Source organism: Schistocerca serialis, chromosome 2 (assembly GCF_023864345.2).
Source record: "Schistocerca serialis cubense isolate TAMUIC-IGC-003099 chromosome 2, iqSchSeri2.2, whole genome shotgun sequence".
In the NCBI taxonomy this organism is placed as follows: Eukaryota; Metazoa; Arthropoda; class Insecta; order Orthoptera; family Acrididae; genus Schistocerca; species Schistocerca serialis.
Window position 1 is genome coordinate 982,195,475 of NC_064639.1, and position 15,169 is coordinate 982,210,643.

A 15,169-nucleotide genomic window follows, 5' to 3' on the forward strand; every position below is an offset into this window, starting at 1 on the left:
GAATCCATGGAAGGAAGAGGACATTGTTCTCACAGCATCCTGCTGGGTGATTGCAGAAACTTTATTTGAGGTAGATTCTGGAGTAATTCTGCTATCTCCACTGCATATGCAGAGGATAAATCTCGAAATAAGCTAAGAATTATTAACATGCATAACAGAGACAAACAGTATCGCAAAAGAAGATCAGGTAGTAATTATTGGTGGGGGTTCACACTATACATAAATGCTTGTGATCAGGTTCTTAGAAACTACTTAAAATGTATCAGGTGGGTAGGCAAAATTCCATTATTAAAGTATTCAAACCAAATTTCAGGTATACTTCACAATCTGAACTTGCATATGTATGACACAATACAGGTGATCACATAAAAATAAGCATGTTATCCAGTATGGGTTGTAACTAATAGATGCATTTCTTCTGAAATGTATAGCATATAGCAATGAAGGTTCATCAGCTCATGATTTCTATTGGAACAGAAGAGACACTTGTAAGTATAAAAGAAAGATCTATCTTTCTGTTACATACTGTTGTCTTCTATTACTTTAAAATCTCACTAATCCAGCCCTCAGTAGTCTGGCCTCTTAGTAATGCAGCCCACATCCAACATCTAGTCTCTCAAACAGAAATGACACCCAAAACAATGAATTATTGTGTGCAACTTTGTTGTTAGTCCATAAAAATGGTAAGTATCTTTGAAATTATGATTTTTGTTAAAGTTCAATATCATGGCTTCTAAATGTAAGTACATTACACTAGATCCCAAGAAGAAACTGGAAATTTTAGAGTAGTTGAACTGAGTTTCTTCCCAGAAAACCATTGCTGCTGAGTATAATGTTCGATGAGCAACTATTCATCACATCAAAAAACAAAGAAAATTTTATTTGACAATAAGCAGCCCCAAAGGAGAGCAACTTGGGAAAATGGAGAGTTACGTGAAAGAGTGAGAATGAAGAACAGGACATAGCGCTTTGTAGATGGTTCATACAGCAACACAGTAAAGGAATTCCATTGAGTGGCCTTATAATAAAGGAAAAAACAGTTGCATTTAACGAACAACTGGGTGACAGCTATAAAACTGCAAAAAGCAACATAGCATGTGGCAACTGACAGTCACTGGAGAAAGTTGCTAAGCTAACGAAAAAGATACAGAACAGTTTGTAAAGAAGATATGGAAAATAATAGATAAAGAAGATTTAACTGCTGATGCTTTGTACAATGCTGATGAAACCAACTTCTCATAGAAAATGCTTCTTGCAAAAGATGAACGAGAAGACAGTTTGTGGGTACAAACAACAGAAACAACACACATTGTAATGCAAATTGGAGTTGTAAACTACTGCTCATGGTGACTTGGAAATCACTACCAGGGCAATATTTTGATCAAAAGAAAGCATGTATGGACAGAGGAATATTACCTTTGTGGTTCCTGAAACATTTGTACCAGCTGTGAGAAAAGTGCTGAGGAAGAAAAGGTTTCCATTGAAACATATCCTCACCCTTCCAATGTGACTCTGAAGTCTGATGGTGTATAAGAACTCTTTCTACCACCCAATGTTACATCCTTCAGCATATGGACCAGGGAATCATGCAATAAATTAAAAGTCATTATCGACGTGGACATCTCATCTCTTTGCTGAACAAATATGAAAATGACTTTATCGAAGCTATGTTGAGAGTGTGGAAAGTGACCAACTTGTGTGATAGTGTTTACCAAACAGCAGAAGCATGGGATAAAGTGGAAAAAGCTACCACAAGGAAGAGCTGGAGAAAAGTGTGGCCATTAACTGATGCAGAGGTGGGAGCCAGTACTGAGTGACAGGGGTGAGCAAGTCAATTCAGAATCATCAGTTGCTGACACTTTGTAGATTGACATGTTCCACAAGCTTCCAGGAGGAGGGGAAATTGATGAAGTTGATGTTGCTAAGTGACTGAATGAGAAAAACTGTGAGTCAGAACAAACTTTAATGTGCAGTAAAGTAATGATGAAAGTGATGAAGAAGAGAGCAGTGATGAAGAGAGCATGAAGTTTTCTCACACTGCTGATGCTGGAGCTGCAAACATCTTTCTGAAGTACATTACGAACTCAACACTCATAAACAAGAAGTTCTTATGTAATGCTTGTAAAGCAGTTGCATGATAAGCATGCAACCACCACATATCATCATTACGAAAATTAAAAATGTTGAATATGTTTCATAGTGAGTGATACTGTTGTATATGTATACACACAAAAGTTTTCTATGAAAATGAAGATTCTTTGGATTTTATTAAGTGTAGTCCCTATGTGTTGACACTAAATTTCCGATTCTCTCAATAATCCGTCACTTCCATTAATCCGGCACCCAAATGCACAAAGAATGGTCGGATTAGTGGGAGTCTGATGAATACAATCTACTGAATTCATAAAAACGGCTGCAAAATTTGTGAAATTATAAAAAATTATTTAATATGATTTGGATTGAAATTACTCAGGATTTAGATATCTGTTACCTATTTGGAAAAATGGAATTAGTTTCATTGGAAACCTGTTATTTAAAGAAAATAATCACAGTGTGACAACACAAACAAAACAGAGATTACATAAAATTTCCATATACTCAAAAGTCGGTATCTACTGACAAAAGAATTAACTTGGCTTAATCAAGAAACACACTTTTCAAAAATATTGGTTTCAAAAGAAACTTTCAGGCAACAGAAACTTCGAATATAAATTGAAATTAATTTAAATAACAAAAATTATCCTTCTGTGGCACTAAATTAAAACTTTCTAAAAATGTTTACTATTGTTGAAAGTTATGTTTTAATTGCAAAAGTGTAATTTTCTAGAAGGATTTGTGGCAAACAAATAGGTTATAAATTGTGCACCAACAGCATATTCGTTAAGTTCAGATGTTGTTCCGTATTTCAGTTGTTCAGTCACCCTCTTGTTAAAATGAGATTAGGAAAAATGTTCTCTGATGTGTATTCTCACTATGTCGTCTACTAAGAAGTGTTTTGGAAGATAAAAAATGTCAAGAATTAAAGTGCTGAAAAGTGTTTCAATCAGAATTATAATAAAACTGACCCTATTGACAACGAGACAAGGGATGTTCTGCAAACTACCTGTAAGAAAGCCAGAAAAGATAAGTATATTCACTCAGTATTTGTAATTATTAGTTCCCAGTTATAAGTACATAATGCATCAGTGATTTGAAGTTACACAAAAAATGCACTTACAGTGATTTATGTCCAGCTTTATGATTATAGTGTGTCTGGGAAGCAATGTTAAATCCTGCAGGAGTCATTACGATAAAATTACTTTCAGTGATGAAAAACTGGAAGCCTGGAGACATATTAAGAAACTAAGCAGTGACTCAACAACTGCTGTAATGCATGCATAGTATACTGCCTGTCAATTAGTCCTTTTGGCTCCTCATAAATGTCAGAAGGTGGAAATGCATGAGTTTCCCATTATTAAATAAAGTGGACTAAAGAACATAAACCAATGAACTAATGTAGCCCCTAAGCATATCTGAACTGAAATATATCAACTGTCAATTCAAAGGACAGTAACACAGCAGATGCAGGTGACATCAGAATGAAACAGATAAAATATCGCAGAAAGGAAATGAGAGAATGGGTCCTTGAACTTTGTGGTAACTGTCCCAAAATGTAACATATCCCAAAATTCTGAAGGAAAACATGTGTAATATCTGGTTTGAAGTCAGATCCTAAAAGCTGTAGACTAATAATACTGTTGTGTCACTTATACAAAACTTTTGAAAGAATATTGCTGAGCTGCTTGCAGCACACGATGGAACCAGCATTATTTCATCAACAGACAGGTTACAGACCAGGAAAAAAAAGTACATCTCAGATTCTTAATCTAACCCAGTTTATAGAGGATGGGTTGGAAAAATGCAGCTGCAAACTGACAGCTGCTTATGATATTGTCAATCACTGTATACTGACAAGAAAGATCTATAAGCTTATCAAGAAATACAGTTTCCCCAAACTTATTGAAGGACTAATTAGAAACAGAAGGTCTAATATAGACTTTCTGGGAAAATGCTGTGTTATGGCTATGTTTGAAAAATGGCTTACCACAAAGATGCACTTCTCGTTTTAGTATATATGCTAATGACAAGCCACTTCCAGAGCAGGACAGGAGTTTCCTTTATGCACATGATCTGCCTTTAGTAACTCATGCCAAGTTATTTAAAGATACAGAACTTTGGGTTATAGCAGTTTTGAAGAAGATGGGTATTTTATAACTATCAGCTGCACCCAAACCCAGTTCAAATTCAGCTGTGCACTTATGATAAATACAGACAGATACAATGTAAATACAGCATACATGGATGCAGCACCATATACAAAATATTTATGTATCACCTTGATATACAAGCATCATTGACATAAAACAAGGCTTAAAGTGGAACCCAGCAGTACAATACTTAGGTAGGTAATTGGTTGTAGCTGGTGCTCTCAGTCACAAACATTAAGAACAATGATATTATAAATCTGCTACTCCATGGTATGCCCTATGTGATACAAGGTAAACAACTCAGTAAATTAAAATGTAATGAAAGCTGAAGCTCTATGTTAAATCAAGACTGGAACCAAGATTTTATACTATTTGCAAGCAGTCAACTAACCATGAGGCTATTGAGAACACCAGCCTGGTTCAAACTTTCATTGTCACTGATGTTTTCAACTATAATTTTTGAAACAAAGAAGGTGTTGAATGAGTCATGAAAGCTTATTACTGACCACAAAGAGAAATGGTCTACATGATGTGTCCTCAGTCATCTACACTGAGGGGTCAGGAGTTACAGATGTAATCACAAAAATGACAATTTCCAATTATCACTACTAATTGCATTTGCAGAGAAATGCAAACCAAGATTCATTTGCTCTGCTGCTGGGCTGTATCTCACATTCTGCATAAAGGAAGATTTACTTCATGTGTTGCTGAAATGCTCTTTAGATTGCTTGTTTTTGGTGATTCATGGTGTAATCTGCTCTTATATCTGGAGATGTTCACCATTATTTATATGATATATTCATTACTTTTTCCTTTGCATTTTGAATTAAAAAGTCTAGAACTAACTTCCAAAGTTATAAATGCTGGCAGACTAACAATGGTCATAAACAGCTGTTAGTACACTTTATGGAAGTAGTCTGCAGTGGTTGCTTTTGTTTGTTAATGTATAACTTCATTCACTGCATGTCCCTTTCCACAACCTGTTTCCTCCACTTTTATCTGTTTCTCCTAAAAATGAGCTACCAGCTGAGGCAGCCTTGAATTTGATACTTCTTTTAGCTTTGCTTCAGTTTCTCCAATTCTGTAATTTAGTAAGACGTGGTCTTCCTTCCTGCTATGTAATTTCAATAAGGCAAGAGAACGTTATGATAACATATGAAATCAAGATAATGAAATGTAAATAAATTCTTAATGAATTTATGGTGACAACATTACACTTACCCTGATTGTTCATGCTCATCAGAAATGTAAAACAGATGTGCTGCACCAGGTGTCATAGACTGACCTCCCAAAATGAAATTGGCCTCAAACCCATCTGCAAGTGTATGTCTTTCAAATGTTCCTGTTCTAAAAAAAGGGAAAAAAAATTTAAAACATTATACACAGACGGAGTACCGGAGTAAATGGCCAGTGTACCAAAAATTTAAGAGAGTTTATCAGCAATATGAAAAATAATTTTTTGGATCATCACTGTTGTAATATGATGAATTTTCTCTCAACAGCATATTTTTTATTTATTTTACGCATTATCTAATATACAGTATTAACACAGAATTCTCAGTTATTCTTATATTTGCCCATTACTTTTAACTAACTTCTTGAGCAGGTAAGCAAGTACAGTGATGTTATCCACCACAGAGCTTAGTCAGGGAAACAGTACAAAAATTGAAAAATAAAAAGTCAGCAGACATAGATCAAGTGTCAGACCATATACTGACAGTGTGTACAGACAGCATGTAAGCTCTCTTAACTAACATAATAAACGACTCCAACTTTGGTAACTTCCCATCCAAAGGTCATAACCCTACTAAAGAAAGGTAAAGCAGTAGACATGGAAAATTACAGGCCTATCTCTTTCATCATTCTAAACAAAAATAAAGAACAATTCTAAAAGATAGACTAATGAATTACCTGAACAAATATAACCTCCTCCATAAGGCCCAGTTTCATTGTTACAGTAGCAGAAGTACTGAATCAATTTTAGTGAAGTTCGCTAAAGTACTAATTATGGTAATGGATGGTAATCGTGGAGCTTATAAAGTAAGCAGTAAAGATAACAACAAACATTACTGTCAAGAAGACACTCAATGGTCAACAGGAACATAAAAAAAGACTGAAAATGTTTCTAAGCTTTTGTGTGGCATCTTTCTTCAGAGCTAATTAGAGTACTGCATGTACGCGTGCACGTGCACTCGCATACATGCACGTGAATGCACCCACCCACACACACCCACCCACACACACACACACACACACACACACACACACACACACACACACACACACCTACACGGCTCTATTTTCCTAGCAAGTAATAACACTGCAGCTCAACTGGAATGAGGGGTTTTATCAAGTGGATTGGCTGAGGAGATAAAGGAAATGGAGAGGGGAAGGCAAAGTTGGAGAAGAAGGTGGGATGGACAGACAGTAATTACATGGAATAGGAAAGTGGTGGAGTAACATTCCTGACTCTGTAAATGACGATCGCTGCCCTGCAAGGCAGTGAGAGTTAGTATGCTCTGTACACTCAAAACCCTTACACCTGTTATGTATAAGTGCTTGCTAATAAACAGTGTGGAAATCATATCCCTATGCTGTGTCACTAGTCTGCTATCGCACTGCTGGTATCCCATTTCCCCCATTGGTGACCCTGAATTTCCACATCGTGCTGGGATTTTGATATTAAGTTGAAAATCTGCCGTGCTGGTTACGTCGTCAAGAATGCTGCCATTACATATGGTACAAACTCACCACAGTGAACTGTGTCATGATGTGTGTCAAATTTACTGAGTTACTTCACAATCAACATTACAGATTTGACACCAAGTGAATCTATTCCTGGTATTACAGACAGAAGTGTGGCGGAGAGTCACAATAAACAATGGCCGGCCACATCCATAACAAACATTAATCTCAGTACTTTCAACTTTTGCACAGGACAAAACATTGCATATTCCAGTGCTAGTTATTTTGTGCATTATGTCACTCACATTAACGATCTGAACCATACGGACGATTCCCACAGTGCTGTTACAGTTGAACGACAATGGCCCACGCCATACCACTCCATTGTTCCATTTAGTCATCATTCTGCCAACGAGCCACGGGATCAAGTTTTACACCACCTTTCAGTACCTGCGCTTTCCGGTTTTCCAAATCCTGTTTCAACCATAGCGACTAAACATGAGTTTCGTGAGACAGAACATGATGCACTCATATCCCCATCACACAAGCTGTGCTGGGCTTCAAAACAAACCTGCTTCCAGTGCAGCACTGCGCTTCATATTTGCATCACCCACACCCAACACCAAAACCAACTATGGCCTCTGACTCTGAGAATGCATTTTCCATGACCTTGTCTCAGCAAGGTCAGATAATTCTCCCTCCTGGTTCGCCCGACATCACACCTGCGTTAGCCGCGTCACAAATGATTGCACATTTGCACGACCTCTGTGAGACACAGAGAGTGTTGCTGGATAATAAATGGACTATTGCCTCCCTTCTTTATGGAGCCAGGACCTCATGCAGACTTTCACATGCATTTTCCACTGTCTCAGTCATTTGAAATTCAGAAAGTCATACCTACCGCATCGGCCCCGGAAATTCACTCACACTTGTGGCCATTCCTTGAACAACCAACCAAGTTCTACATACATTGCTGCATGACACTGATGCCAACCATGCCATGACATGACCCACCTGATCACAGATCACCCTAGTCAAGTTGCATTTTCTGCCCATCTTGCGCACCGATACTCCTGGGTTTCCTGCGCCGTGCCATTCCCACCTCATTATGGTGTCTTACAATCATTTGATTGAAAGGCTCCATCGCGAGATGGGGTGGAGCCACTGGCTGACTTCAAACATTCACTAAGGGAAAACCACATTGCAGAATAAACCTCAAGGAACAACTGTAGTTTTGGATGTTGTGGGTAGTATGATGGCCATCATTGGGAACAACGAGAAGTTCACCTCTTCTTAGCCACGTTGGAGACAATGCAGATCTTATGAGTGGCTTGCTTTTGGATGTTCTAGCTTCTTAGAAATACGAAACTGCCAAGACGCTACTGCTACAATGACTGACACGCACGCCTGAGTAGCAGCTACATCTCATCATCAATGAGACTAATTTGGGCAGCAGCACACCGTCTTCACTCTGACGTCACCTGCAAGTTCTATTTGCCAGATTCCTGCCTGGTCACGCATTGTGGACACTCTGGCTCCTAAATCTGCAAGAGAACATCAAAACAGTGATGCTAGCGCATGAGGAGACACCACTGGAGTTTAAACTTTGACTCGCTGACAGAACACAGGCACTATCACAACACTGCATTCTAATTAGCAATCAACATCACTATGCCGTAGTTCACACCCAATACACCTGCACCAAAACTGATTTTGCACGATGCCAGTTGAGCGGCCAACCATTCCGCATAGACGCTGACCACCCAACAGCATCCAGACCATCCCGAAAAGGGCTGTGCCCCCTGTCCTGCAACTGCTATTTACAGGACCATAAGAAGGGTTGAAACACGATACAAACACTTTTGACATCGTAATTGCTGGAAAATAAACAACAGTCTTGGTGATCTGGCTTACACCAGCATGGATGTTAGTGGATCTGTCATAACAGATATTCCCTACCTAACCACCTCTTATGTACCTGTTAGTCAATTTCCAAGGGCATAGGATTCTCCACAATTTTCTGCCTGACGACATATCCATCACATTATGTGATAATGACCTCATGTTTACTGCTACCTACATGGACAGGTGGTTGGATGCAAGCTTTGTCACACACAGTTTCATACATACCAACCCTGTTTCGCCAGAAGTTGACACTGAAGATCTAACCTCCCATTTTTCATCAGATGGTACACTCACCATCACCATTTTGGCTTATGCCACCGCTGGTTTTGCAATGCCTCCTATGGCTGCAACAATTCAAGGCAATGCTGCCAACATGCCCCCCCTCTTCAAATACTACCACCGAGCCAGCAACAATTAAAAATGCTGCCAAGAATACTTCCTTATTTGCTAATGCTACCAGTGGCAACCTGTTAGTCGCACTGCCGATGTCATGCTTTGGGCATACCCCGCACCCCTTTGGCGCACCTTGCTGACTATAACATGTCTTCCATCATATCCACCATCACACTCCTGCCTACATCACTTCAGACACACGACACCCAGGCACAGCTTCTCCTCACATGCTCCGCACTACTGGATGGGGTGGGGGACATAGTGGTGGCATAACATCTCTGTCTCTGTAAATGTGGGTTGCTGTCCCCTGAAGATAGTGACAGTTAGTATGCTCTGTATGCTCATCACGCTTATATGTGTTATGTATCTGTACTTACTAATAAACAGTGTGGAAATTGTATCTCTATGCTGTGTCACTATTTTGTTATCACACTGATAGTAACCTATTTCCCACGTGAATGTGGCAAAGTGGCATCAATGAGCTCACTGTGTCATAGGCTGGGAAGCTGCTCGTGGTGTACAATGACACGGAGATGAGGACTGGAAGGGAGAGACAGAACAGAGGAAGAGGGTGCCTGGAAAGAGTAGGATGTGAGTGTAGAAAGACTGAAATGGAGGGCATGAGGACAAGGGAGGAGATGGGTTTCGGGCAGGTGATAGCAGAGACTGAGACCAAGAAGATTTTGGGTTGAAGTATGAATAGACGTGTTGCAAGAACAACTCCCATCAACAGTAGTCAGAGAAGCTGGAGTTGGTAGGTAGGATCCAAATGGCTAGAGCTGTAAATCAGCCTTCAAAATGCAGCATGTTGTGCTCAGCAGTGTGCCTACAATTGGGTGCTGTAAGACACCAGAAAATAGACCACATCCACATTCTGAAAAAGACTGGGACCATCTTTGTTTCACTATTTGATACAATTTCAGACTTATACAGTGTTGTTATTTCTATAATCTGTCAATAATTACCTTACACAGTCACAATTTCACACAATATGTAAACATAATATTTCATAACCAAAATTTTTTATCCCATCATTTCTTTTGGAACAGTAAAGAACAATAAAAGGTAATAATAGGTGATATTGATGTAATTAATACTTCCCTTTTATACACTTAATGAGAAGTACACAGATTTTGTAACTTTAAAAACTTTGTTTAGGAGATTATGATCAAAATGTTATTATTCATTACTTAATTATATTCCTCATGAATTTAATCATTAAATTAGTTTGGTCAGAAACAGAGGCTTCCAAGAAAAATACTTGAAAATAAGAATGTAATGCACAAGCCTTATCATTCTAAAAAGTTCAAATGTAAAACTGAAACTAAATTTAATTGATACCACTATTTTGTAACATTTAAACTGAAACTTCAGTTTAACTAATTCCTATTTTGAAATTTGTAAAACATTCCAGAAGCTCTGCTACATGTAACATGCAATTAATTGCTATCTGAAACAGTTCTTCTGTTAACTTCTTTGTAGGCAGTTCTTTAGCAATTCAAGTACTTTTGTCAAGATGTTTTGAGATTAAATAATGGAATAAACTGTAAGATGAATTACCAAAGAGTGTTTCAGTCTACTAAGAATCAACCAAGGCATTTATAATGATTACTCCTAAAATATAACATATCTCCTATGCAACTGATGCCATTGAAAGATAAGTAAGTTTGTAAATGACATATAATACATTTATTTGTGAACTTTATTTACAATATGCAATATTAATAACAATTAGTATGAGAGCATGGAAAAATCTGTTTAACTGACTGAAATCACATATATGTTTTTTAGACAACTGTTTAATGATGATCATTCATTTCAGACTGACAGCCAGTTGGCAGTCATATCCACATAACAGGCTGTGCGAAAGCATGTCTGATTTTATAGGCAGCCCTGTCTGTAACTGCATGGGACATGTCTGTGACATGATTGGAATACAAAATGCCAGATGGGTTCATAGGACAGGTCTTGCATCTAAATCTTCCAGAGGGGTATGATCCCTTTGTGAAGAGACTGGGAATAGATACAGCATAAAGAAGGAGTAGATGAAGCATAAAGATGTTTCAGGATGTTTCATAGACTAAAATGGGCAGCAGGATATCACTTTGCGAGGCATGGGAAGGATTGTGGATAGGATGTTCCTCATTCACATTCCTCATACATAAGTAGCTGAAGCTCTGGAGACAGATGTGTTTGTTGGTGGTAAGCAATTTCTGGAAGGTGACCAGGGGGTGGATAAGTGAGAGTGTGATAAGAGTCACAGTTTGTTGGAGGTGTTAACTGGGAGAGATAAGGTTCAATACTGACTACTGGTCAGTTCTGGTCATAGGGGTTGACAATAAAAAAACGTTTTCCTGCTCCAATGATCAGGGAAGGAGAGAATGTCTTTGACAAATACAGCATGACTGAATCTGGGTGTGGGGCTAAAGGTGAGGCCTTTGGCTAGGACTGAAGCTAGCATAGGACTGAGGATTTTGGTAGCTAGATGAAGAGCAGTATTTGATTTTGGTTTGGGTTCTGGATTTTGTAGGATGTTGGGAGGGAGTTTTGGGGATGTAGCAGGTGGAAAATTTTAGCAAGGCAATGTCTAGGTGCTATGAGAAGTTGACATGCAAATATAGAAAGGGGTGAGGATATTTTATGGTTGGTGGTAAGACAGATATTGTTGGGCACTGACACTCCAAGATGGGAGTAGGGTTTCAGTAAATTGGAAAACTTTTGGATGTGGTATCTGAAGTGCTCTCCTAGTTGTTGGAGGACAAGGGTTTCTGTGGAAGGTGGGTGCAGGTAATGTGGTACTTCATGCACTAGATAATAATTATGATGTGACAGGCGTATTTTAAATCTACCCAAGTCTTTGAAGAATCTAGAATCATTAAGAATAATAAGAGTAGCAAATGAATGGTTCCAAACATATCTTGACAGGAAGTGACAGAGGGTAGAGATGTATTCTCGTAAAACAATTTACCACATCCAAAATACAAATTCATTAGCATAGGAGATTCTACTTATTTACTTATTTATTTCATGTTCCGTAGATCTCGTATTGTGAGCACGTCACATGAGATGTAGAACGAGTCAAACATACAAAACAACAAACATACAAAAAGATACAAAACAGTCTTCATTAAATATATAAAAAATTTCTACATAACTGCATATAGTTAATACAAAGTTTAGAGGAAAAACAGATATTGTACATATAACAGCAGATTTCTTTGAGTGTTAATACAAAATTTCATGTTTTAATTTGGAGAAAAATTGCAAGCACATTTCTTTGTTAACAAGATGGATAATTCTATCTAAATGCTGTTTCCCTTTTTGGATCATAAAACTCTTCTAATGTATAAACAGACATATTTAACAAATATTCCTTTAGTTTTGCTTTAAAAAGAGATTAATTTTCTCTTAAACATTTTATCTGGTCAGGGAGATGGTTAAAAATTTTTGTTCCTGACCATTTGACACCTCTCTGAACAACTGTCAGGTTCTTAAGTTCACAATGAGGATTTTCTTTCCCTCTTGTATTATATTTGTGATAGTTCTTATTTTATGGAAATTGTGCAGGGTTCTTAATTACAAAACACATCAGCGAATATATGTACTACGATACAGTGGTCATTATTTGCAGCTTTTTGAAAAGGTTACAGCATGATGTCTGAGGGGGTACTCTGCACATAATTCTAATAGCCCTTTTCTGGGCCACAAAAATTTTCTTTGCCAAAGCTAAATTTCCCCAGAAGATAATTCCGTAACACATAACAGAGTGAAAATACCCATAGTATGCGGTCTTCATAGTGGTTAAATCTCCAATGGAAGACATCATTGTGATAGCATACATAGCCGAGCTCAATTTTTTTAGGGTCTGTTGTATATGGAAGGACCAGTTCATCTTGCTATCAGTATGTACTCCAAGAAATTTAGACACATCCATTCTTTCTATTGGTTGATTTCCACATGTTACATTTATTTCTCTCACTTTTTTTTTTTTTTTTTTTTTTTTTTTTTTTTTTTTTTTTTTTTTTTTTTTTTTTTTTTTGTATGGAACTGGATAAAATTTGTCTTACTTGAGTTTAGAGAGAGACCATTAACACTGAACCAGTTAATCACTTCAGAGAGTATGTTGTTAACTGACTCCTCGAAATTAACATCTGATTTTCCACTCATGAAGATGGTGGTATCGTCAGCAAAAAGAGTAAATTTGCAAGGCAGGCTTGCACACAATGGTAAGTCATTTATAAACATCAAAAACAACAGTGGCCCCAGAACTGAGCCTTGAGGCACACCACAACTAATAGAAATCCATTCAGACTGAGCGGAGATATCCCTTGACTCATCTGAGCTGTTTAAAATTACTTTCTGTTTTCTTTCCTGCAGATAAGATTGTAGCCAGTTACCTGCAACACCCCTTATTCCAAGTAGTTTGGCTTTATGTATGAGAATGTGGTGATCTACACAATCAAATGCCTGTGATAAGTCGCAGAAAACACCAATTCCTATCATTTTTTTGATTTAGACATTCAAGTACTTCATTTGTAAGAGCATACACTGCATCCTCAGTTGAACAGCTCCTTTGAAAGCCAAACTGGCTCTTGTTGATAAGTCTGTTCATTATGAGGTGTTCAGTATTTTTATTGTGCATTAATTTTTCTAGAATTTTAGAGAAGGCTGTTAACAGTGAAATAGGGCGGTAGTTAGTGAGCTCAGCTCTATCACCCTTCTTGTGTAGGGGCTTCACAATGGCAAACTTCAGTCTTTCAGGAAAAATGCCTTGTTGAAATGAAGCATCAACAATATGGCACAGAATATCACTAATCCATTTACATGAAAATTTCAATAAATTATTGGATACATTATCTACTCGTGCAGAGTTCTTACACTTTAAAGACCAGATGACTGTTTGAATTTCCTCTACAGTGATAGGATTAATGTACATTTCTGGTATTATGTTGGAGTATGCATCCTGATATAAAGTCATAGCTTCCTCAACAGAGGGCCTACAGCCAATTTGTTGGGTTACTGACAGGAAATGCTTGTTAAAAATTTCAGCCACACTTTTTTGATTTTCTATTAAGTTACTTCCATGCCTGATTTTTAGGTCATCTGTGTCGCTTGTTTTTGTCTCTGTCTCACTTTTTATAACTTCTCAAGATAGTTTCTTACAACTATTGTTGATCTAGAGATAAATCAGTATCTTTTTAGACAATGTTACGTAAGGAAAAAAATCTTTTGTGTATGAAAGTAACTGTAATCACAGATAAAACACAAGAAATCCTTATAGAGAAAGCAAAAAAATGAAATCCTCACCAATGTCTGCAGTTAGTCAATAAGCAAACAAATAATGTTGAACAAGAAGGAAACACACAGCATAAATTTCAAATTGAAGAATGAAAACAACACTCACATTAATTGAAGATCAGAAATGTAGAAGTAGTAATCATTCTCAGGCGATGAAGTGACTTCAGTTAGCTGAATGCTGGCTTTTACTGAAAGTGAAGTAACTGTTTCTATAAGAAGCTGGATAAGCTTTATGATAGGAAAGAGTGTCTCCTTAGCTCTCTCACCTTCTTGGCAAAGTGCTGAGACTATGGCATAATACCAATATTCACAAGGATCACCCATCATACAAATACCATGGCTGCCCACTGGATCACGCGAAAAGCAAGCCTGGCAATTGTATGAGAAAGGATCTGGTATATTCGTCAGAGACTGGACACAACATCTAAAGAATTGCTCATACGCCATTTAGAGATGGCTTGTTTACTCTTTCCTTATTCTTGGGAACTGGATGACACTGTCTCTTGAGTTCAGGCAGACTGATCTCAACACAATGATACAACCAAATGAGTCTCCACGTTCACACACCTGGCAGCAAGAGAACAGCAGCCACAAAAACAGCAATAATGAACAAGAACAAGTCACATGGTGAAAGAGATTGA

General features: G+C 37.7%; 1 protein-coding gene across 1 annotated transcript in view; it reads right to left on the reverse strand.

Moving 5' to 3' along the window:
• Positions 1-15,169, reverse strand: part of LOC126458401 (uncharacterized) — a 69,746-nt gene that overhangs the window by 3,197 nt on the left and 51,380 nt on the right. Inside the window, exon 7 of the mRNA XM_050095414.1 lies at positions 5,469-5,594. Within this exon, the coding sequence (XP_049951371.1) occupies positions 5,469-5,594 (126 nt within the window). The remainder of the gene's footprint in view (positions 1-5,468; positions 5,595-15,169) is intronic.